We start from the raw sequence: 26,206 nt of genomic DNA, 5'->3' as shown, positions 1-26,206 counted from the left end.
TTCCAGGGAACTCCTGACTCCAAGGAACATTCATTGACAGGAGCTCATCAAACGCCTCCATACCAACACTGAAACCAAGCACCACACAAGGGCCAACAAGTTCCAGGGCAAGACATACCAAGCAAATTCTCCAGCAACAAAGGAACACAGCCCTGAGCTTCAAGATACAGGCTGCCCAAAGTCACCCCAGAACCATAGACATCTCATAACTCATTACTGGACATTTCATTGCACTCCAGAGAGAAGAAATACAGCTCCACCCACCAGAACACCGACACAAGCTTCCCTAACCAGGAAACCTTGTCAAACCACCTGTATAAACCCACACACAGTGAGGAAACGCCACAATAAAGAGAACTCCACAAACTGCCAGAATACAGAAAGGACACCCCAAACTCAGCAATTTAAACAAGATGAAGAGACAGAGGAATACCCAGCAGATAAAGGAACAAGATAAATGCCCACCAAACCAAACAAAAGAGGAAGAGATAGGGAATCTACCTGATAAAGAATTCCAAATAATGATAGTGAAATTGATCCAAAATCTTGAAAGCAAAATGGAATCACAGATAAATAGCCTGGAGACAAGGATTGAGAAGATGCAAGAAAGGTTTAATAAGGACCTAGAAGAAATAAAAAAGAGTCAATATATAATGAATAATGCAATAAGTGAAATTAAAAACACTCTGGTGGCAACAAATAGTAGAATAACAGAGGCAGAAGATAGGATTAGTGAATTAGAAGATAGAATGGTAGAAATAAATGAATCAGAGAGGATAAAAGAAAAACGAATTAAAAGAAATGAGGACAATCTCAGAGACCTCCAGGACAATATTAAACGCTACAACATTCGAATCATAGGGGTCCCAGAAGAAGAAGACAACAAGAAAGACCATGAGAAAATACTTGAGGAGATAATAGTTGAAAACTTCCCTAAAATGGGGAAGGAAATAATCACCCAAGTCCAAGAAACCCAGAGAGTCCCAAACAGGATAAACCCAAGGCGAAACACCACAAGACACATAGTAATCAAATTAACAAAGATCAAACACAAAGAACAAATATTAAAAGCAGCAAGGGAAAAACAACAAATAACACACAAGGGAATACCCATAAGGATAACAGCTGATCTTTCAATAGAAAGTCTTCAAGCCAGGAGGGAATGGCAAGACATACTTAAAATGATGAAAGAAAATAACCTACAGCCCAGATTATTGTACCCAGCAAGGATCTCATTCAAGTATGAAGGAGAAATCAAAAGCTTTTCAGACAAGGAAAAGCTGAGAGAATTCTGCACCACCAAACCAGCTCTCCAACAAATACTAAAGGATATTCTCTAGACAGGAAACACAAAAACGGTGTATAAATTCGAACCCAAAACAATAAAGTAAATGGCAACGGGATCATACTTATCAGTAATTACCTTAAACGTAAATGGGTTGAATGCCCCAACCAAAAGACAAAGACTGGCTGAATGGATACAAAAACAAGACCCCTACATATGTTGTCTACAAGAGACCCACCTCAAAACAGGGGACACATACAGACTGAAAGTGAAGGGCTGGAAAAAGATTTTCCATGCAAATAGGGACCAAAAGAAAGCAGGAGTAGCAATACTCATATCAGATAAAATAGACTTTAAAACAAAGGCTGTGAAAAGAGACAAAGATGGTCACAACATAATGATCAAAGGATCAATCCAAGAAGAAGATATAACAATTATAAATATATATGCACCCAAAACAGGAGCACTGCAGTATGTAAGACAAATGCTAATAAGTATGAAAGAAGAAATTAACAATAACACAATAATAGTGGGAGACTTTAATACCCCATTCACACCTATGGATAGATCAACTAAACAGGAAATTAACAAGGAAACACAAACTTTAAATGATACAATAGACCAGTTAGACCTAATTGATATCTATAGGACATTTCATCCCAAAACAATGAATTTCACCTTTTTCTCAAGCGCACATGGAACCTTCTCCAGGATAGATCGCATCCTGGCCCATAAAGCTAGCCTTGGTAAATACAAAAAAATAGAAATCATTCCAAGTATCTTTTCTGACCACAATGCAGTAAGATTAGATCTCGATTACAGGAGAAAAACTATTAAAAACTCCAACATATGGAGGCTGAACAACACGCTGCTGAATAACCAACAAATCACAGAAGAAATCAAAAAAGAAATAAAAATTTGCATAGAAGCGAATGAAAATGAAAACACAACAACCCAAAACCTGTGGGACACGGTAAAAGCAGTCCTAAGGGGGAAGTTCATAGCAATATAGGCACACCTCAAGAAACAAGAAAAAAGTCAAATAAATAACCTAACTCTACACCTAAAGCAACTAGAAAAGGAAGAAATGAAGAACCCCAGGGTTAGTAGAAGGAAAGAAATCTTAAAAATTAGAGCAGAAATAAATGCAAAAGAAACAAAAGAGACCATAGCAAAAATCAAGAAAGCCAAAAGCTGGTTCTTTGAAAGGATAAATAAAATTGACAAACCATTAGCCAGACTCATCAAGAAACAAAGGGAGAAAAATCAAATCAATAAAATTAGAAATGAAAATGGAGAGATCACAACAGACAACACAGAAATACAAAGGATCATAAGAGACTACTATCAACAATTATATGCCAATAAAATGGACAACGTGGAAGAAATGGACAAATTCTTAGAAAAGTACAACTTTCCAAAACTCGACCAGGAAGAAATAGAAAATCTTAACAGACCCATCACAAACACGGAAATTGAAACTGTAATCAAAAATCTTCCAGCAAACAAAAGCCCAGGTCCAGACGGCTTCACAGCTGAATTCTACCAAAAATTTAGAGAAGAGCTAACACCTATCCTGCTCAAACTCTTCCAGAAAATTGCAGAGGAAGGTAAACTTCCAAACTCATTCTATGAGGCCACCATTACCCTAATACCAAAACCTGACAAAGATCCCACAAAAAAAGAAAACTACAGGCCAATATCACTGATGAACATAGATGCAAAGATCCTTAACAAAATTCTAGCAATCAGAATCCAACAACACATTAAAAAGATCATACACCATGACCAAGTGGGCTTTATCCCAGGGGTGCAAGGATTCTTCAATATCCACAAATTAATCAATGTAATACACCACATTAACAAATTGACAAATAAAAACCATATGATTATCTCAATAGATGCAGAGAAAGCCTTTGACAAAATTCAACATCCATTTATGATAAAAACTCTCCAGAAAGCAGGAATAGAAGGAACATACCTCAACATAATAAAAGCTATATATGACAAACCCACAGCAAACATTATCCTCAATGGTGAAAAATTGAAAGCATTTCCTCTAAAGTCAGGAACAAGACAAGGGTGCCCACTTTCACCATTACTATTCAACATAGTTTTGGAAGTTTTGGCCACAGCAATCAGAGCAGAAACAGAAATAAAAGGAATCCAAATTGGAAAAGAAGAAGTAAAACTCTCACTATTTGCAGATGACATGATCCTCTACATAGAAAACCCTAAAGACTCCACCAGAAAATTACTAGAACTAATCAATGATTATAGTAAAGTAGCAGGATATAAAATCAACACACAGAAATCCCTTGCATTCCTATACACTAATAATGAGAAAACAGAAAGAGAAATTAAGGAAACAATTCCATTCACCATTGCAATGGAAATAATAAAATACTTAGGAATATATCTACCTAAAGAAACTAAAAACCTATATATAGAAAACTATAAAACACTGGTGAAAGAAATCAAAGAGGACACTAATAGATGGAGAAATATGCCATGTTCATGGATTGGAAGAATCAATATAGTGAAAATGAGTATACTACCCAAAGCAATTTATAGATTCAATGCAATCCCTATCAAACTACCAACAGAATTCTTCACAGAGCTAGAACAAATAATTTCACAATTTGTATGGAAATACAAAAAAACCTTGAATAGCCAAAGCGATCTTGAGAAAGAAGAATGGAACTGGAGGAATCAACCTACCTGACTTCAGGCTCTACTACAAAGCCACAGTTATCAAGACAGTATGGTAGTGGCACAAAGACAGAAATATAGATCAATGGAACAAAATAGAAAGCCCAGAGATAAATCCACGCACATATGGACACCTTATCTTTGACAAAGGAGGCAAGAATATACAATGGATTAAAGACAATCACTTTAACAAGTGGTGCTGGAAAATCTGGTCAACCACCTGTAAAAGAACGAAACTAGAACACTTTCTAACACCATACACAAAAATAAACTCAAAATGGATTAAAGATCTCAACGTAAGACCAGAAACTGTAAAACTCCTAGAGGAGAACATAGGCAAAACACTCTCTGACATACATCACAGCAGGATCCTCTATGATCCACCTCCAAGAATATTGGAAATAAAAGCAAAAATAAACAAATGGGACCTAATTAACCTTAAAAGCTTCTGCACATCAAAGGAAACTATTAGCAAGGTGAAAAGACAGCCTTCAGAATGGGAGAAAATAATAGCAAATGAAGCAACTGACAAACAACTAATCTCAAAAATATACAAGCAACTCCTACAGCTCAACTCCAGAAAAATAAATGACCCAATCCAAAAATGGGCCAAAGAACTAAATAGACATTTCTCCAAAGAAGACATACAGATGGCTAACAAACACATGAAAAGATGCTCAACATCACTCATTATCAGAGAAATGCAAATCAAAACCACTATGAGGTACCATTTCACACCAGTCAGAATGGCTGCGATCCAAAAGTCTACAAATAATAAATGCTGGAGAGGGTGTGGAGAAAAGGGAACCCTCTTACACTGCTGTTGGGAATGCAAACTAGTACAGCCACTATGGAGAACAGTGTGGAGATTCCTTTAAAAACTGGAAATAGAACTGCCTTATGATCAGCAATCCCACTGCTGGGCATACACACTGAGGTAACCAGAAGGGAAAGAGACACGTGTACCCCAGTGTTCATCGCAGCACTGTTTATAATAGCCAGGACATGGAAGCAACCTAGATGTCCATCAGCAGATGAATGGATAAGAAAGCTGTGGTACATATACACAATGGAGTATTACTCAGCCATTAAAAAGAATACATTTGAATCAGCTCTAATGAGGTGGATGAAACTGGAGCCTATTATACAGAGTGAAGTAAGCCAGAAAGAAAAACACCAATATAGTATACTAACGCATATATATGGAATTTAGAAAGATGGTAGCAATAACCCTGTATACGAGACTGCAAAAGAGACACTGATGTATAGAACAGTCTTATGGACTCTGTGGGAGAGGGAGAGGGTGGGAAGATTTGGGAGAATGGCATTGAAACATGTAAAATATCATGTAGGAAACGAGTCGCCAGTCCAGGTTCGATGAATGATACTGGATGCTTGGGGCTGGTGCACTGGGACAACCCAGAGGGATGGTATGGGGAGGGAGGAGGGTGGAGGGTTCAGGATGGGGAACACATGTATACCTGTGGTGGATTCATTTTGATATTTGGCAAAACTAATACAATTATGTAAAGTTTAAAGAAAAAAAAGAATAAAATAACTGAACTGAAAAATTCAAAAGAGTGCTTCAGACAAACTATTGTCCAAAACAAAGAATCAGCAAACTTAAGGACAGGTTATTTCAAATTATCTTGTTAGAAGAACAAATCAAGTACTGATGGGAGACTTGGACCATAAAGAAGGCTGAACACTGAAGAATTGATGCTTTTGAATTGTGGTTCTGGAGAAGACTCTTGCGAGTCCCTTAGACATTCAAAAGATCAAACCAGTCAATCCTAAGGGAAATCATCCCTGAATATTCATTGAAAGGACTGATGCAGAATCTGAAGCTCCACATCAGTTTGGCCACCTGATGTGAAGAGCCGACTCAGTAGAAAAGACCTTGATGCTAGGAAATATTAAGGCAAAGGAGATGGGGGTGGCAGAGGATGAGATAGTTAAATAGCATCACTGGCTTGGACATGAATCTGAGCAAACTCGGGGAGATAGTGAAGGACAGGGGAGCCTGGTGTGCTGCAGTCCATGGTGTCGCAAAGAGTCAGACATGACTTAGTGACTGAACAGCAACAAGATGGAAAAAAGTGAAAATTATTCATACACAATGCATGGGAAACTGTAGAGCAAAATTATTCATGCATTATGAGAGCCCCAGTAGTAAAAGAGAAAGAGGCAGAAAGCTTATTTAAAGAACCAACGACTGAAAATTTCCCAAGTTTAAGGAGAGAAAAAAGGACAACTTGATTTATGAAGCCCAAAAGTTCATAGGTAGGTAGAACCTGAAGAATTCCACACCAAGACTCGCTATAGTTAAATTATCAAAAAATTTTGAAAGCATTAAAAGAAAAGTGACTTGTTACATATAAGGGAGTTCCTGTCATAAAGCAGATTTCTCAGCAGAAACCTTGCTGACCAGAGAGAGTAGGGTAACGTATACAAAGCACTTAGAGAGAAAAATTGCCAATCATCAACTCTTTATATAGCAAACTGTCCTTTAAAAATGAAGAGAGTTTTTTTTAATTTTAAAAAAGCAAAAACTGAGGGGTTTCATCACCACTAATCTTGTCTTGCCTCTCATTAGTAAGGATAAATATGAAGAGAAGTACAGAATACTAATATATTGTAATCTCAGCACATGATTTTAACCATGTTTTGTAAATCAAAAGTCAAACACAGCAAGAATAACTATAACCACAGAAATTTGCTGGTGGAAAAAGAATATGTGAAGAAATAAAATCTGACGTCAATGATATAAAGTGTCGGGGGGATAATAAAATATAGAGTTTCCGTGTGCTATTAAATTTAAGTTGTTACCTTAATTGTACTTAACTTCAGTTATAGACTATTACAGCTATCAATTGCTTGATGCAAGTTCCCAGGTAACCACAATTAAAAGTATAGTGGATAACAAGATGAGGAGAAAAGAGTCAGAGCATGGCACTAAGAAAAATCACTTCACAAAGAAAGCAATGGAAGGGAAGAACAAGAGAACTACAAAACAGACAGAAAACAATGAACAAAGTAGTAACAAGTCCTGACCTTTCAATAATGATTTTAAATGTAAATGTATTAAACCTTCCAAATGAAAAATGTTGAGTGGCCTGAGTAGATTAAAAACAAGACCAACTACATACTTTAGATTTCATGACACATATAGGATGAAAGTGAAGAGGTAGAGACAGAGATTCCATGCAAATAGTAATCAAAAGAAAGCAGTCAGGCAAAAGAGAAGTTAAGCCAAAACCATCACAGGCGACATAATGATTAAATAGTTCAATAAGACTCGATAACCCATGTTATTACATATATATTCAATATATGCCCCCAACATCAAAAAATGTAAATAAACAAAGCCAACATTGACAGATATTAAAGAGAAACAGAAGCAATACAAAAATATCCCACTGTTTATAATGGATGGATCATTCAGAGAGAAAATCAATAAGAAGACAACAGAGCTGAGCAATGATATAGGCTAAATGGCATTACCAGACACACAGTGCCCATTCACCCAATACACTGACCCATAGAGCACATTTTTACCCAATGTATAGAAAAATACACATTCTTCTCAGTGACACATGAAATATTCTCCAGGACATGCTAGATCACAAACAAGTCTCAGATAATTTAAGAATATCAAAATAATTCAAGTGTCTTTGCTGACCACAATGGAAGCTAGAAATCAAGAATGAAAAGAAAACAGGAAAAATTCATAAATACATGAAAACTAAATGACACACTCATATTTTGAGGCTTTTCTCTATTTATATAAAGAATGCTATTGAGATTTTGATAGGGATTGCATTAAGTCTATAGATTAAGCAGTATAGACATTTTAGCAATATTAATTCTTTCAATCTATTAACACAGAATGATTTTCCAATTATTTGTATCTTTTTAATTTTCCTTCATGCAGGTTTAATGTATTAAACATTTTATAATGTTAAAATAAATTGACATTTTTTTTAAAAGGTAGAAGATGAAAGTAGAGAGCAAGCAAGCCATTATTTGGAGAGCTCCCAGTTGGAGAAAACTAAGATCATGGCATCCAGTCCCATCTCTTCATGGCAAATAGATGGGAAAACAATGGAAACAGTGACAGACTTTATTTTGGGGGGCTCCAAAATCACTGCAGATGATGACTGCAGCCATGAAACTAAAAGATGTTTGCTCCTTGGAAGAAAAGCTATAACCAATCTAGACAGCATATTAAAAAGCAGAGACATTACTTTGCTGACAAAGGCAATGACAACCCACTCCAGTACTCTTGCCCGGAAAATCCCATGGCGGGAGGAGCCTGGTGGGCTGCAGTCCATGAGGTCCCTAAGAGTCAGACATGACTGAGCAACTTCACTTTCACTTTTCACTTTCATGCATTGGAGAAGGAAACGGCAACCCACTCCAGTGTTCTTGCCTGGAGAATCCCAGGGACGGGGGATCCTGGCAGGCTGCTGTCTATGGGGTCACACAGAGTCGGACACGACTGAAGCGACTTAGCAGTAGCAGCATGGTTTATCCAATAGTCATGTATGGATGTGAGAGTTGGACTAAAAAGAAAGCTGAGCATCAAAGAATTGATGCTTTTGAACTGTGGTGCTGGAGAAGACTCTTGAGAGTCCCTTGGACTACAAGGAGATCCAACCAGTCCATCCTAAAGGAAATCAGTCCTGAATATTCATTGGAAGGACTGATACTGAAGCTGAAACTCCAATACTTTGGCCACTTGATGTGAAGAACTGACTCATTGGAAAAGACCCTGATGTTGGGAAAGATTGAAGGTGGGAGGAGAAGGGGATGACAGAGAATGAGATGATTGGATGGCATCACCAACTCAATGGCCATAAGTAAATTCTGGGAGTTGGTGATGGACAGGAAAGCCTGGCATGCTGCAGTCCATGGGGAGGCAAAGAGTCAGACATGACTGAGCGACTGAACTGAAGTTGCATAAGCCTCAATACTCATAAGACACATAAATATTTGGGGAAAATATTAGTTGAATCAGTTTTTAGCATATATCATCACCCTCTGCTCCTCCTATCTATCACCTAACCCTGGATTTTTATCGTTTCTCCCATTTCATACAAGTAAACATGATCTTAAATATACAAATGTTTATTGATTTAAAGATGGGTTTGTCAAAAAGGTAAGCAACTGCTATAGAAGTGAAGGGTAGGTATACAGGTGGGGTTTGTGGCAAGTAAGGTGAGATCATAAAAAGTTTTGAAGCTAAGGAGGGAAACCAAAATGACAATGTATCTTTGGTCATCCAAGGAGCATATTTTGAAAAGAATAAAAGGGAATCAATTACTTAATTTTTTAAATTCCCTTGTTTCTGAGTATATTCTGATTATTTATTGCTAGAGTTCTTTCTGGTAAAAGACTACCTAGTAATGCCTGAATCCAGTTAAAAAACTAGACTTCCAAAGAAGAAAAATATAACCCATAAAAAAATTTTTAAATGAGCAACCATTAAAAGCAAATTCAGAAATTACAGAGATGATTTAATTGGCTGATAAGGTCTTTAAACCTCTAATGTAAATATACCTACTGAGGCATAAAAACAAAGTAGAGAAAAAATAAGCAAATGGAGCTTCTAAAACTAAAATACAATATCTGGAATGCAAAATTGTCTGGATTAACTTAACAAGACACAAGACATTGCAGAATAAAAGATTTGGAAATTCAACACATAGCAATTGACCATCCAAATTGAAGTAGAGAGAGAAAAATACTAGTAGAAATTAGTATAATTAAGGATAATATCAAACCATGTAAAATATGTTATTTGGAGATTCAGAATAAGGGATAAGTAGAAAAAAAAATTTTTAATGATAGATGGAATTTTTCCAAATTTAATGAAGCTATAAACCCACTGATCCAAGAGGCTAAACAAACCTCAAACAAGATAAACTAAATAAAACCACCTAGGGCACTTGATAATATATTGCTGAAATCCATTCATAAACAAAAATAACTCTTAAGAGCAGCCAGGAAATTTTGACACACTATATATAGGGGAACAAGGTTAAGTATTACTGACTTCTTGTTTGAAGTAATGCAAGCCAGATAATTCAGACACTTTTGAAAATAACTCAAACCTGAAAGAAAATTAAAGTGCTTTCAGATGAATAACAGATGATAGAATGTGAGGCTATCAGACATACACTACACAAAAATGTTATCTAAAGGTCTAAAAGTTAAAGGAAAGTGATAATAAATGAAAGCTTGAATCTACCCAAAGCAATAAGAACTGTGTTAAATGATAATTCTGCAAGTAAATATTTTAAAAACTTCTTCTCATTTTTAAAATACTACAATATTTAAGACAAAAATAACAATTTTGTATTACAAAATTATAATATATTTATAAGTAGAATATATGACAACAGTAACATAAATAACAAGAACAGGGAAATAGAAGTATACTATAATAATGTCTTACATTATATATTAAGTGACATGCTATCTAAAGAAAAATGTGATTAAAGAGTAATATTTTCAACATTATGATAAGCTCTGCAAAAAGAGATACAGCCAATAAACCAACAGGGTACATAAAATAGAGTATTAAAATGCTCAATTAAAGATTAAAATATGACCAAAAAGGCATAAAACAAACAGCAAGCTAGAAAACTTAAACACAAGTATATAAATAATTATGTTAAATTTAAATAATTTAAACACTCCAACTAAAAGCAAGATGATAAGACTACATTAAGTAAGACAAAATCATACACTGTATAAACACAGAAACATAGGGTCACAAAGATATACCATGCAAACACTGATCAGAGAAAGCTGTATTATATATACTAACATTATATGAAGTAAGCCTATAGGATAAAGAATATATTCAGAGAGAAAAGAACATTTCATGATGATAAAATACAAAAGGAATTATGTAGTTTCAAAATCAGCATGAAGCAACTGAAATGGTGTTTAGAGGAAAATTTATAGCCTTTATGCTTCCTTGAGGCTTACATTAGAAAAGAAAAGAAAACTGAGAGCAAATGATCTAAGATTCCACCTCAAGAATCTACAAAAATACAGCAAATCAAAACCAAATGAGAAGAACAAAAACTAATAGAAATCAATGAAATAGGAAACATACACAATAAAGAAAATCAACAAAGTCAACTGGTAATCTTTTTGAAAGGCTAATGAAACTGATAATCCTCTAGCAAAAAATTCAATCAAGAAAAACTAAAAGAACACAAATTTAACAACACCAAGAATGAAAGGGGGGTTATCACTTTAGATCCTACCAATATGTAAAAGATACATTGTTGTTCAGTCACTAAGTTGTTTCCAACTCTGCCACCCTGTGGACTGCAGCACCCAAAGCTTCCCTGTCTTTCACTGTCTTCTGGAGTTTGCTCAGATTTATATCCATGGAGTCAATGATGCCATCCAACCATCTCGTCCTCTGTCGCCCACCTTCTCCTCCTGCTCTCATCTCAATCTTTCCCAGCATCAGGGTCTATTCCAATGAGTTGGCTCTTCACATCAGGTGGTCAAACTATTGGAACTTCACCTTCAGCATCAGTCCTTTCAATGAATATTCAAGGTTGATTTCCTTTAGGATTGACTGGTTTGATCTCCTTGTTGTCCAAGGGATTCTCAAAAGTCTTCTCCAGCACCACAGTTCAAAAACATCAGTTCTTTGGTGCTCAGTCTTCTTTATGGTCCAACTCTCACATCCATACCAGACTACTGGAAAAAACATAGCTTTGACCTTTGTCAGCAAAGTGATGTTTCTGCTTTTTAATATGCTATCTAGGTTTATCATAGCTTTTCTTCCAAGGAGCAAGCATCTTTTAATTTCATCGTTGAAGTCACCATCTGCAGTGCTTTTGGAGCCCAAGAAAATAAAATCTGCCACTGTTTCCATTTCTCCCCCATATATTTGCTTCCCAAGTGATGCTAGTGGTAAAGAACCTTCCTACCAATGGAGGTAGACAAGAGATGTGGGTTCGATTCCCTTCCATCCTGGGAAGATTCCCAGGAGGAGGAAATGGAAACCCACCTCAGTATTCTTGCCTGGAAAATCCCATGAACAGAGGAGCCTGGCAGGCTACAGTCCATAGGGTTGCACAGAGTTGGACACAACTGAAGCGACTTAGCACTGCACATTTGCCATGAAGTGATGGGACTGGATGCCATGATCTTAGTTTTTTAACAATATCGGGCATGTTCAGGGTGGTGTGACCATAGATGATCTTAGTTTTTGAATGTTGTGTTTTAAGTCAGCTTTCTCACTCTCCTTTCACCTTCATCAAGAGGTTCTTTAGTTCCTCTTCACTTTCTGCCACTAGAGTGATAACATCTGCATATCTGAGGTTGTTGATATTTCTCCTGAATATCTTGATTCCAGCTTGTGCTTCATTCAGTCCAGTATCCCGCATGATGTACTCTGCATATAAATTAAATAAGCAGGGTGACAACATACAGCCTTGTCATACTCCTTTCCCTGCATTGAACCAGTCCATTGTTCCATGTTTGGTTCTAGCTGCTGCTTCTTGACAGGTAAGGTAGTCTGGTATTCCCACCTTTTTAAGAATTTCCTACAGTTTGTTGTGATGCACACAAGATTTAGCATAGTCAATGAAACAGAAGTAGATTTTTTTCTGGAATTCTCTTGCTTTTTCTATGATCCAACAGATGTTGGCAATATGATCTCTGGTTCCTCCTCCTTTTCTAAATCCAGCATGTACATTTGGAAGTTCTCAGTTCACATACAGTTGAAGCCTAGCTTGAAGGATTTTGAGCATTACCTTGCTAGCATATGAAATGAGTGCTGTTGTGTGGAACTTTAAACTTTCTTTGGCATTGTCCATCTTTGGGATTGAAATGAAAACAACCTGACCTTTTCCAGTCCTGTGGAACTCCATTGCTGAGTTTTCCAAATTTGCTGGCATATTGAGTGCAGCACTCTAACAGCGTCATCTTTTAGGATTTGAACTAGCTCAGCTGGAATTCCATCACTTTCACTAGCTTTTTTTGTCTTAATGCTTCCTAAGGCCCACTTGACTTCAGACTCCAGGATATCTGGCTCTAGGTGAATGACCACATCATCATCGTTATCTGGGTGAATAAGTCCTTTCTTGTGTAGTTCTTCTTTGTATTCCTGCTGCCTCTTTTTTATCCTTTTACTTCTGTTAGGTCCTTGCATGTCTTCCCTTGAAAATACAACTACCAATATTTGAAAGCACAAAAAAAATGGAAAATCTGAAAAAAATCTGAAGTTTCTTAAAAAATTCCCATTAAGAAAATTGCAGTCCTCCGATGTCAGCTCTTCCACAGAGCTCAGAAATGATTTCTACTCTGGATTTATCCTAAACACAGTACTTCACCTTCAACAATCTGATCAGATCAGATCAGTAGCTCAGTCGTGTCTGACTCTTTGCGACCCCATGAATCACAGCACACCAGGCCTCCCTGTCAATCACCAACTCCCAGAGTTCACTAAGACCCACGTCCATCGAGTCAGTGATGCCATCCAGCCATCTCATCCTCTGTCGTCCCCTTCTCCTCTTGCCCCCAATCCCTCCCAGCATCAGAGTCTTTTCCAATGAGTCAACTCTTCGCATGAGGTGGCCAAAGTACTGGAGTTTCAGCTTTAGCATCATTCCTTCCAAAGAAATCCCAGCGCTGATCTCCTTCACAATGGACTGGTTGGATCTCCTTGCAGTCCAAGGCACTCTCAAGAGTCTTCTCCAACACCACAGTTCAAAAGCATCAATTCTTCGGCGCTCAGCCTTCTTCACAGTCCAACTCTCACATCCATACATGACCACAGGAAAAACCATAGCCTTGACTAGACGGACCTTTGTGGGCAAAGTAATGTCTCTGCTTTTGAATATGCTATCTAGGTTGGTCATAACTTTCCATCCAAGGAGTAAGCGTCTTTTAATTTCATGGCTGCAGTCACCATCTGTAGTGATTTTTGACCCAATAAAAATAAAGTCTGACACTGTTTCCACTGTTTCCATATCTATTTCCCATGAAGTGATGGGACCGGATGCCATGATCTTCATTTTCTGAATGTTGAGCTTTAAGCCAACTTTTTCACTCTCCACTTTCACTTTCATCAAGAGGCTTTTTAGTTCCTCTTCACTTTCTGCCATAAGGGTGGTGTCATCTGCATATCTGAGGTGATTGATATTTTTCTCGGCAATCTTGATTCCAGTTTGTGTTTCTTCCAGTCAGCATTTCTCATGATGTACTCTGCATATAAGTTAAATAAACAGGGTGACAATATACAGCCTTGACGAACTCCTTTTCCTCTTTGGAACCAGTATGTTGTTCCATGTCCAGTTTTAACTGTTGCTTCCTGACCTGCATACAAATTTCTCAAGAGGCAGATCAGGTGGTCTGGTATGCCCATCTCTTTCAGAATTTTCCACAGTTTATTGTGATCCACACAGTCCAAGGCTTTGGCATAGTCAAAAAAGCAAAAATAGATGTTTTTCTGGAACTCTCTTGCTTTTTCCATGATCCAGAGGATGTTGGCAATTTGATCTCTGGTTCCTCTGCCTTTTCTAAAACCAGTTTGAACATCAGGAAATTCATGGTTCACATATTGCTGAAGCCTGGCTTGGAGAATTTTGAGCATTACTTTACTAGCCTGTGAGATGAGTGCAATTGTGAGGTAGTTTGAGCATTCTTTGGCATTGCCTTCTTTGGGATTGGAATGAAAACTGACCTTTTCCAGTCCTGTGACCACCGCTGAGTTTTCCAAATTTGCTGGCATATTGAGTGCAGCACTTTCAAAGCAGCATCTTTCAGGATTTGGAATAGCTCAACTGGAATTCCATCACCTCCACTAGCTTTGTTCATAGTGATGCTTTCTAAGGCCCACTTGACTTCACATTCCAGGATGTCTGGCTCTAGGTCAGTGATCACACCATCGTGATTATCTGGGTCCTGAAGATCTTTTCTGTACAGTTCTTCTGTGTATTCTTGCCATTTCTTCTTCATATCTTCTGCTTCTGTTAGGTCCCTACCATTTCTGTCCTTTATCGAGCCCATCTTTGCATGAAATGTTCCTTTGGTATCTCTGATTTTCTTGAAGAGATCCCTAGTCTTTCCCATTCTGTTGGTTTCCTCTATTTCTTTGCATTGATCCCTGAAGAAGGCTTTCTTATCTCTTCTTGCTATTCTTTGGAACTCTGCATTCAGATGTTTATATCTTTCCTTTTCTCCTTTGCTTTTCGCTTCTGTTCTTTTCACAGCTATTTGTAAGGCCTCCCCAGACAGCCATTTTGCTTTTTTGCATTTCTTTTCCATGGGGATGATCTTGATCCCTGTCTCCTGTACAATGTCACGAACCTCATTCCATAGTTCATCAGGCACTCTCTCAGATCTAGGCCCTTAAATCTATTTCTCACTTCCACTGTAGAATCATAAGGGATTTTATTTAGGTCATACCTGAATGGTCTAGTGGTTTTCCCTACTTTCTTCAATTTAAGTCTGAATTTGGCAATAAGGAGTTCATGGTCTGAGCCACAGTCAGCTCCTGGTCTTGTTTTTGCTGACGGTATAGAGCTTCTCCATCTCTGGCTGCAAAGAATATAATCAATCTGATTTCGGTGTTGACCATCTGGTGATGTCCATGTATAGAGTCTTCTCTTGTGTTGTTGGAAGAGGGTGTTTGTTATGACCAGTGCATTTTCTTGGCAAAACTCTATTAGTCTTTGCCCTGCTTCATTCCGTATTCCAAGGCCAAATTTGCCTGTTACTCCAGGTGTTTCTTGACTTCCTACTTTTGCATTCCAGTCCCCTATAATGAAAAGGACATCTTTTTTGGGTATTAGTTCTAAAAGGTCAAGAGGGTGAAATTCTCTTTCACACCACTTTCCTAAAATTGAGAAGAAACTCCAAGACTTCAGTTTCAATTAGAGAATTGGAACAGACATGCTATTCTCTTCTTACTTCTCCTGTGTCACCACTTTGACCAGCCTTCACTAAAACATGTTTCTGAAAATACAGAGGCGATAGACCAGAGGGAAGAAACTGACAAAGAGATTAGCACAAAAAAACTGGAACAGTTCATAAACATGTGAAAGTCTAAATTAGAGCAGCCTTAGGGAGTAAAAACCATAATCAAGGTTAAAATGGCATAGCACCCTGTTAATTTTTAAGTATATCCTGACTGAAATTAATATTGAAACATTGATTTTCTTAAAACAGTAACCTAGGAGCTCCAATATCACATAAGCTTACAGCACCACACACTGTATTTTTACTCAGATGCTGATTTATCAAAATAAGGTGGAAACACATGTAGTATTTCCACAAGTTTATCTGCAGTTGAAACCATGATTAGGGCACGGTAACAATAGAAATATTACTTGAAATGCCAGAAAACAGATTTTCTTAAAACAAAAAATTCCTATCTGAAACTCAAATGCCCCTTGAAACTAATTATTTTTAATAATAATAATAACAGAAGAAAACATTTGCAGATGTATACTTACCTCCCAAAGTTCTAAGTTGTATACATTAAATATATACAGCATTTTGTATGTCAGTCATACCTCAATAAAGTAGCCTAAATTAAAGTAATTCTTTTCTTAGGGGTCTCAACTAGTATCATCAAAGATCTTTTGAGGGTGAGATTGGAAAAGATCACTTTTCTGGTGATCTTCCCCAAAAGAGCTGATTAGCCATGAGCTGCTAGAAATGTACTGCAAATATTCTCAGGGCTCCCCCTGTCTCACCCACCAGATGGCTGACCATTTTGAAAGACTCAACTACCTACATTAGGAACTCACTGTGATATCTGACTTTTCCTCTAGTCCACCTGGTCTGATGGGATTAATGTGTAAAGCATCTAGATCTTCCACCATTGTAATAACCACTGGAAACTGACCACCTACTCATACCCTAGTCTCACTGCTATCTTTACTGTCTCCACCTTGGCACAATCCAATGCGCTTAGCACTGAGCACTTCTCATGAGTCACTTCAGGTCCTATTAGCCTCACTGACTCTTACACTTGATGTGCGTCAGCCACTGTGCTGTTAATTTCCAAGCTTCATATTTTGGTTCTCCTTCAACAACCCCACAAACAGAATGTGAGCTCCCTACCGAGGTGGCCAGGTGATGAGACTAGCTCCTGCCACAAATCCTCCTTCTTGCCCTGACTGTGACCTGGGACCTTCAAATGCACCAGTGAGATCCCCTCATGCCTTTTCCTTGTGTTGCACCCTGACTCCCCGTGTTGTCACTTCTCCATGTATCTTCACTCTCTCTTTTGGCTTCTCGTGCTTTGTTGAGTCAACCTCCTTGCAGCCTCCCTGATATGATCCCTTCATACCTCTGGTGACTCTGTTTCTTTAAGACCAGAGAGTGTAATAAACTATGCTTGCCCTCTCTTATGCCCTCTCTTGTGGCCAAACCTCACTGGCCATCTCAATAGAATAAAAAATAATCATGATGAAACTAATCTGTCACATCATTGTATGAAAGTATAACCCAGCAGTTGTACCTGTTTGTAACATTGGACCTCACTTCCCCGCCTCTTATGACACATCACAGAGATCTGAAGGGTCCAGCTGTCCACAAGTCTGAAGTTTTTACTGTCCAGGGCCAGGCAAACCCTTAACCCCCCTTGAGAACCTAATGCTCTAAGAATCAAGTGTGACCAGAGTCTTCCCCCAAGGGTGCTCTAAAGCAAGTGATCTGGTTTCTCCATGGTCATTCTGTGAATGAGACGGAGGTGTTTTCTGCTGGGAATCCCCTCCCAGACCAGACAGGCCTTACCTGAGCAGACTGCTCCAATATCCTGGTCATGAGAGAAGGTGTCATTATAGTTTTTAAAATCAATATGAACACACTTATAGATACTCAAAGTTGATTCAGCCTCTATACTCTCACAAGAACCATATAAAAACCAAATGGGGCCAAGTCTTGGTCCAAAATAAGACCCTCTGGGAGCATCAATGGCAACTCCACATTCCAGTCGTCTGCACACATCTTCTACACTATCTATGAGCCAGTTCCCAGCATACACAGTGCCCCATTCTCCTTTGTACTTCGCTTCCACTCTCCCCTCACAGCGGTGGGCTCCATCCTTCAGCCTCAGCTCCAGAACTGCAAGAGAGACACAGACACAGGACACAGGAGAGATTTTAAGAGAGAGTGCAGTGGTGTGCTGGTAAGTATTAAAAAATAATCTTCTCTCTGAGGGGGAAAAAAATCCCTGCATTTGTTGACTTTTATGGTATAAACATTCCCACCGTGGCCAACTAGAAACCCCCAATGTGCCATCACTGAACATGGAGCAGGAAGGGAGGCACCAGGTGTTTCTCACAAGCCTGTAGAACCAGCTCCAGGGACACCACTGAGGACAGGCCTCCAGAGACTCTGGATGCTGCCCTCCCTGTAGATGTGCCCAAGGCTACTAGGGCTCAGCTTCCCCATCTCAGTTACAGCTCATGGCCCAGGACCCAGGGAGGAATCCTCCCTCTCCTTCCCTGTCCATAGGGAGCATCTCATCCAGCTCAGGAACAGAGGGCTGGGGTAACAGGCTCCACAGTGTCCCAGTTATTCCTGTCACCTGTGTTCATGCTCTTGTGTAATCCCCACACTCCAATGTATCTAGTAACATGCATGTAACAAATAGTATTTGGCAAAAGTGATGAGATGTCACTTAAGAGATTAGGTTTCAAGATGACTCTGGTTTCCTTTTGGTGACCTCTCTCTCTCTAGCTCACTCTAATGAAGCCAGCTGCCACATTGTGAGCTGTGTATGGAGAGACCCTCATGACAAACAACCAAGGGAGGCCTCTTGGCAACAGCCAGCAAGAGACTGAGGCTCTCAGTTAAACAGTCTCCTAGAGTCTGAATGCTGCCAACAACCAGGTGGGTTTGAGTGGTACCCACCCCTCGTTGAACCTTCAGATGATTGAACCAGTGAGACAACACAAGTCAGAGGACCCTGGTAATCCTTGCTGATTCCTAGCCCATGGAAATTATAAGGTGCTAGATGTTTGCTGCTTTAAGCTGTTGTTTTGTTTTGTTTGTTTATTTTTGGCTGTGCTGGGTTTTTGTTGCCACTCACAGACTTTCTCTAGTTACAGAGTAGAGGCTACTCTTCATTGTGGTGTATGAGCCTCTCCTGCCGGTGGCTTCTCTTGTTGCTGAGCATGGGCTCTAATCATGAGGGCTAAGATGCCAAGCTTTGCAGTAATTTGTAGCACAGCAACAATAATTAATGTAGGAAGGCATTATGCTAAGTGAAAGAAGTAAGACAGAGAAAAGCAAATACTGTTTGGTCTCATTTATATGTGAACTCTTAAAAAAAAAAAAACAAATTCATAGATAAGGAGAGTAAATTGGTGGTTGCCTGGGTAGGGATGGGAGTAGGAGGAAAGGATGATGGTGGTACAAACTTCTACTTAGAATATAGATAAGCCCTGGGGATGGAATGTACATGTGACTGTAGTTGACAATTGTTATTTAGTCACCAAGTCATGTCCTACTCTCTGCAAGCCCATAAACTTCAGCATGCCAGGCTTCCCTGTCCTTCACTATTTTCTGGAGTTTGCTCAAACTCATGTCCATTGAGTTGGTGATGCCATCCAACTACCTCATCCTCTGTCACTCCTTTCTTCTCCTGCTCTCAGTCTTTCCCAACATCAGGGTCTTTTCCAGTGAATTGGCTCTTCGTATCAGGTGGCCAAAGTATTGTAGCTTCAGCATCGGTCTTCCAATGAATATTCAGGTTGATATCCTTTAGTATCGACAAATTGATCTCCTCATTGCCCAAGGGACTCTCAAGAGTATTCTCCAGCACCACAGTTTGAAAGCATCACTTCATTGGTGCTCAACCTTCTTTATGGTCCAGCTCTCACAACCATACATGACTACTGGAAAGGCCATAGATTTGATTATAGGGACCTTTGTTGGTAAGGTGATCTCTCTGTTTTTTAATATGCTGCCTAGATTTGCCATAGCTTTTCTTCCAAGGAGAAAACATCTTTTGATTTCATAGCTTCAGTCACCATCTATGGTAATTTTGGAGCCCGAGAAAATAAAATCTGTCACTGTTTCCACTTTTTCCCCATCTTTTTGCCAAGAAATGATGGAATCAGTTGTCATGATCTTAGTTGACAATACTGGATTGTATATTTGATCATTACTGATAAAGTCAATCTTAAAAGTTCTCATAACATACACACAGTAACTATGTAATGTGATAAATGTGTTAACTAACTTAATTATGTTAATAGTTTCAAAATATATATGTATTTCTTTTTTAATACTTTAATTTTTGGAGTATAGTTGATTTACAATGTTGTGTTGGTTTCAGGTGTACAGTAAAGTGACTCAGTTATATATTTTAATACATACACTCATTCTTTTTTAGATTCTTTTCTCTCATAGCTTACCACAGAATACTGATTAGACTTCCCTGTGCTATACAGTAGGTCCATGTCAATTATCTATCATATATATAGTAAGGTGTGTGTGTGTTAATTTCAAATTCCTGATTTATCCCTCTCCCTAACTCCCAACATTTCCCCTTGTGTAACCATAAGTTGTTTTGGATATCTGTAAGTCTGCTTCTGTTTTGTAAATAAGTTCATTTGTATCCTTTTAAAATTAATTTTTATTGGAGTATAGTTGCTTTGCAATGTTGTATCCTCTGTACAGCAGAGTGAATCAGTTATTTGTTGTTGTTCAGTTGCTAAGTCATGTCTAACTCTTTGTGAATTCATGGACTCACGCACTCCAGGCTCACCTGTCCTCCACTATCTCCTGAAGTTGCTCAAATTCATGATGATTTCTAACCATCATGCTATCTAACCATCTCCTCCTCTGCCACCCCCTTCTCCTCTTGCCTTCAATGTTTCCCAGCATCATTTCCAATGAGTGTGCTCTTGGTTGAGTCCCTTTTCTCTACACCATCCCCAGGATTTATGCTTTATAGAGTTTTTGATGGCCAATTCTGACTGGTGTGAGGTGATGCCTCTTTGTACTTTTGATTTGCATTTCTCTGATGATTCGTGATGCTCAACATCTTTTCATGTCTTTTTTTGGACACCTGTATGTCTTCACTGGAGAATATATACATATGTATTTCAAGTCATCATACTGTATACCTTTCACTTATATCTTATTATATGGTGATTACCTTCCAATAAAGCTGGAAACAATAGATAAAAACAACTATATAGAGAGACAAAAACTTTTGCAAATGCAAGGGAAAGAATGACAGGAATAATAGTAATGGGAGCTTGAAATATATATCTCAGCTTTTAATACTTGAAATGGTCATCTGAACTAAATTCAATGGGGAAAAAGTGGAAGTAGTAACAGATTTTATTTTGGGGGGCTCCAAAATCCCTGTGGACAATGACTGCAACCATGAAATGAAAAGACACTTGCTCCTTGGAAGAAAATCCATAACAAACCTAGTCAGCATATTAAAAAGCGGAGACCTCAATTTGCCAACAAAAGTCCATATAGTCAAAGCTGTGATTTTTCCTGTGGTCATGTATGGATGTGAGAGTTGAACCATAAAGAAAGCTGCGTGCATGCGTGCTAAGTAGTTTCAGTAGTGTCCAACTGTTTGTGACCCTATGGACCACAGCCTGCCAGGTTTCTCTATCCATGGGATTCCCCAGGCAAGAATACTGGAGTGGATTGTCATTTCCTTCTCCAGGGGATCTTCCCAAGCCAGGGATTGAAACTGCATCTCTTATGTCTCCTGCATTGGCAGGCGGGTCCTTTACCACTAGCACCACCCGGGAAGCAGCACCGAAGAATTGATGCTTTTGAACTGTGGTGTTGGAGAAGACTCTTGAGAGTGCCTTGGACTGTCAGGAAAGAAATCAACCCTGAATATTCATTGGAAGGACTGATACTGAAGTTGAAGCTCCAATACTTTGGTCACTTGATACGAAAAGCTAACTCATTGGGAAAAAAAAAAAAAAAAAACCCCGCTTGTGTCCCCAGTGATGGCACTTATCAGAGTTTATTATAATTTCTAGTTTTATTGTCCAGCTTCACTAGACTATCAGTTAATATGGGCCAGGGAGCTTTATTCACCATCATTAGGGCCTCAGCATCTGGTGAATTGCAAAGGGTATGGATTGAATGCCCCACAAACCCACCTTTAAATTAATAAACATTTGTGGAATGAAAGTCTAAATGAATTCTGAAAAGAAGGTATGGAAATGATATAATTTAGCACATTTATGGCATTCAAATCAGTAAGAAAAGAAAAAAATAATTCAGGAATGACATTGGAAAAAATAAAATTAGGTAGATTGTCATATCATACATAAAATAACTTACACAATTATTTAGTATTTACACATTTAAATATATTCATAAAATTATGACAGATAAAAATAATTTATTTAAATTTGAAGTGGGGAAGAACATGCTTGACAAGGCTCTGAAAGTGGAAACAAAAATGGGAAATTTTAACAGGCAATTAATATTATTAGAAACTTCCATGAGGGACTTCCCTGGTGGTTCAACAATTAGGACTCTGCACTTCCAATGCAGGTACCACAGGCTTGATTCCTGGTCTTGTTTGGTACAGCCAAAAAAATCAAACAATAAACTGAAGGAAGCATATTCAGTCTACAAATAATGTAATTCGATAGGACAGGGACTTGCACCCAAATTGCTTGGTTTCAAGTCTTACCTCTGTGTCTTACAACTGACTCATCTTGGGCAAGTGACTTTGCTTTGCCTCAGTGATCTGTTCGGTGGATAAAATATATATTCTGCCTTGTTGGACTGTTGTGTGCTCAAATGAGTTCATATAAGTAAGTGCACTGTAGGTTGTTGCAGTAGATGATAGTAGTAGTATAAAGAGCTTCAATACAAATCATGACAAAAATGATAGCCATCACCAGGTAAAAAGGACAAATGTAATCAGCAAAGTAATTCACAAAGGAAGGATTAAATTAGCTAATATATGCCAGTATTTGCCTACCAAACTGGCTAAGATTTTAGAACCTCATAAGAAGACAAAGTTGGTGAAGCTATGTGGAAACTAACATTCTCATTCACCATTTGTAGAACTAAAGTTCAGTGCAGCTATTTCTGGCAAGCATTAATCTCTATGTACCAAAAACCGTAAAGGTATAGGTACAAAGCCTTAAAGCCTTAGAGGTACTCAGCCTATAAAGCAGCAACTCCACTTTTTTTTTCAACATTTAAATATTTGTTTATTTATCTATTTATTTGACTGCCTAGGTCTTAGTTGCCATATGCAGGATCTTTAGCTGCAGCACGTGAACTCTCAGTTGCCACATGTGGAATCTAGTTCCCTGACCAGGGATCGAATCTGGGACCCTGCACTAGGAGCAGGGAGTCTTAGTTACTGGACCACCAGGGAATTCCCGGAAACCTCACCTTTAGAATATGATTAAGAGAAGCAGTCATGTATGGTCCTACATTTAAACACAGGGAAGTTCAGAGTAACATTTTCATAATAGCAAAAAATGTTGAAAACAACTAAATGCTCAATACAGATGGTCAGGGGAGCATATTGCATTTCTGCATATAGTGAAATAGCTGGAGGCAGTTAAAAAATTCAGTACTATCCCTGTGATAGCCTGTATTTTTTAAATCTACAATAAAATGCTTTAGTGTGTAAAAGAATAGTTAATGATATAGAAAAATGCCCAAAATATATTCTGGATTGTAAAAACAGGATACAAAACAATATATGCCAGATTATCTAATCCTGAGGATCTACGCTAATGGCATCAATTGCATTTGAGAGATAGTTTTATGCCAATGCCCATCATGAATTTCAAGGTGGAGATTCCTGTAACATGTGAGAAATCATCAGGTGCTCAGAAAGGCCAAGACTATTATTCTACAAGGAGCAAGTCTACTGTAACATGAAGTAGAAGAATAAAATGTTATAGGATAACTCTGAATGGTGTTGTTTCGAAGAAAATGAAAATAGTGCTTGCTTTGGTGAAATATTCTTGCTTCTTAAAAAAACAACTGATTTTTAAAACAACAATTTCCTACAATTTTTCTTGTAAGAGGAGGGAGCCATGCATCAAAACATCCATCATCTCCCCCTTGTGCGGCCAAAACCCACCTCTGACCCCCAGAGCCCTCAGAAGGAGACATTTCACCAGCACCTGCCCAGCACTCAAGGAGCAGAGATGAGGAGGGAGGGGACTTCCCAAGGAGAGCTGTGGACGCAACGCTGAGGTCTAGGGGATGACAGTGAGCTCTGAGACGAGATGGGGCTGCACGGAGTCTCAGCCAGATCAGCACCCACATCTGAAAAAGCTGCCTTCTCCAGGCTGGAGACCAGATTCTCCGCAGCCCCAGCCCTGACGCCCGCCGTCCTCTCACTCAGGGGAAACCAGCTCCAGAGAGGAACAGGAGAGGGCACGAGGCAGAAAGTGCTCCCTACAGAGTCACAGCAGATCCTGGGAGGGGAAAGGACCATCCCAGGGCCCCAGCACATCAGGAAATGTCACAGGGACCGGGGCAGAGACTAGGGAACTCATACACCTGCGGCTGCACATCAACTGATCTCTACAGACAAGAGGTCCCCTCTCCTGGCTGTGGGCTTCTGCTCTGTAATGGACACCTGGTAGGGACAGGTGAGGTAAGCAGGCAGAGCGTCTCACAGAGCCCAGTGCTGGGCAGACACAGCAACAAGCAGCGGGGAGCCTGGGGGATGGGGAGAGAGGAGCCAGAGAGAGGCAGGCAGGTGCACATGCAGTGGCCAAGACACCCAGCCCTGTGGGACCCTGTGTGCTTCACAGACCATGGACTCAGTCCCTGCTCATCAGCTCTGTTCCTCTCACAGAGACAGGATCCACACACTCCTCACACACACACATATACACAAACTCCTCATACACTCCCACTCCACACACACACACACACACACATACACAAACTCCTCACTCACTCCTCACACACACACACACACTCTCACACACTCCTCACACACCCTCACACATGCCTCACAATCACACACACACACACTCCACACACACACAACCTCACACACTCCTCACTCACCCGCTCACACACACACACACACACACACACACACACACTCCTCACCCTCACACACACACACACAAATACAAACACAGAGCCTACAGGAGCATACACACAGGAAACATGGGGACCCAGAGGCAGAGCTCAAACACCAGGCATGTGGAGAGTGTGGGAACAGCCCAGAGTCCCAGCTGAGGTCAGTAGCTGGAGCTTCCACACACTGGGAGCCACTGGGCCCTAGAAGCTCCCTGAGGGAGTAGAGGGGACTCAGGCTGACCCAGCTCGGTCCAGAGCAAACCTCACTGCTCTGTAAAATCTGCCACAACTAGCAGTGGACCCCCCACAGGAGACGGACAAGTATTCACAGTCAGCGTGGCTCCTTTTTGGTCAAAAACACTGAGGTTCAGCTCCACAGCTACAGACACCTTTCCCTTCACCAAGGCGTGCACTGCCTGGTGTGGACCCAGGGCAGAGGGGCAGCTCTTACCTTGACCACCCACCACGGTGCCGAGGAGGAGGACACAGAATCCCCACAGGGAGAGGTGTCTGCCCACAGCCATCCTGACCCCACGTCCTCAAGGTCACAGTCCCAGCTTCAGGATCAGCCTGTGAGGAGGCGTCAGGGTGCCGACCGGGGTCTATATAGACCACCCCTTACACCCTCCCTCCTGGGAGCCAATAGCGACATCTCTCACCATTTCAGGCACTATCGGAGGCTGCATCTGCCACTTTCTGCAACTCAGACACCAATGAGCTTCTGAATCTTCAACATCTCCTTATATGAGCAACACGGTCCTTTGACCTCCTGCTTCCGTGGTCCTGAGAGCCGGGCCCCCTGACCAGGGCTGGAATAGAAAAGTCGCATCAAAAACCATGAGTACCATTCTTTCCTCTGATTACCTTGGCCAATCCCCAAGAACTGTAAAATCTTGCAGGGTCAGGTTGTGGAATTCACCAGACCACGGAGAATAACTTTGGTGGTATCAAGCATTGATCTTCCCCAGCACTGAGCTCAGGATCAAGCAGAGTACTACAAGAAAGCTTCAAGCACAAGAACATTTCTTGGGCCAGCAGAAAATGAGGACAAGGATTTCAGGAATTCACAGGTGACCGTGGAGAAGGTGGGGAGGGAACCATTAAGTTGAGTGGATGAGATTGCAGGTCTTCTCGCAGAATGAT

General features: G+C 39.6%; 1 protein-coding gene across 1 annotated transcript in view; it reads right to left on the bottom strand.

Annotated features, from left to right (window-relative positions):
* The window catches only part of LOC129657974 (antigen WC1.1-like), a 66,711-nt gene extending 41,124 nt beyond the window's left edge, over positions 1-25,587 (bottom strand). The window contains exons 1-2 of the mRNA XM_055589207.1: positions 25,515-25,587; positions 17,783-18,112 (exon numbers count right to left, since the gene is read on the bottom strand). Of these exons, the coding sequence (XP_055445182.1) occupies positions 17,783-18,112; positions 25,515-25,587 (403 nt within the window). The remainder of the gene's footprint in view (positions 1-17,782; positions 18,113-25,514) is intronic.
* Positions 25,588-26,206: the final 619 nt, after the last annotated feature.

The sequence above is a fragment of the Bubalus kerabau genome, chromosome 1 (genome assembly GCF_029407905.1).
Source record: "Bubalus kerabau isolate K-KA32 ecotype Philippines breed swamp buffalo chromosome 1, PCC_UOA_SB_1v2, whole genome shotgun sequence".
NCBI lineage: Eukaryota > Metazoa > Chordata > Mammalia > Artiodactyla > Bovidae > Bubalus > Bubalus kerabau.
This window is presented reverse-complemented; position numbering and strand designations above follow the sequence as displayed.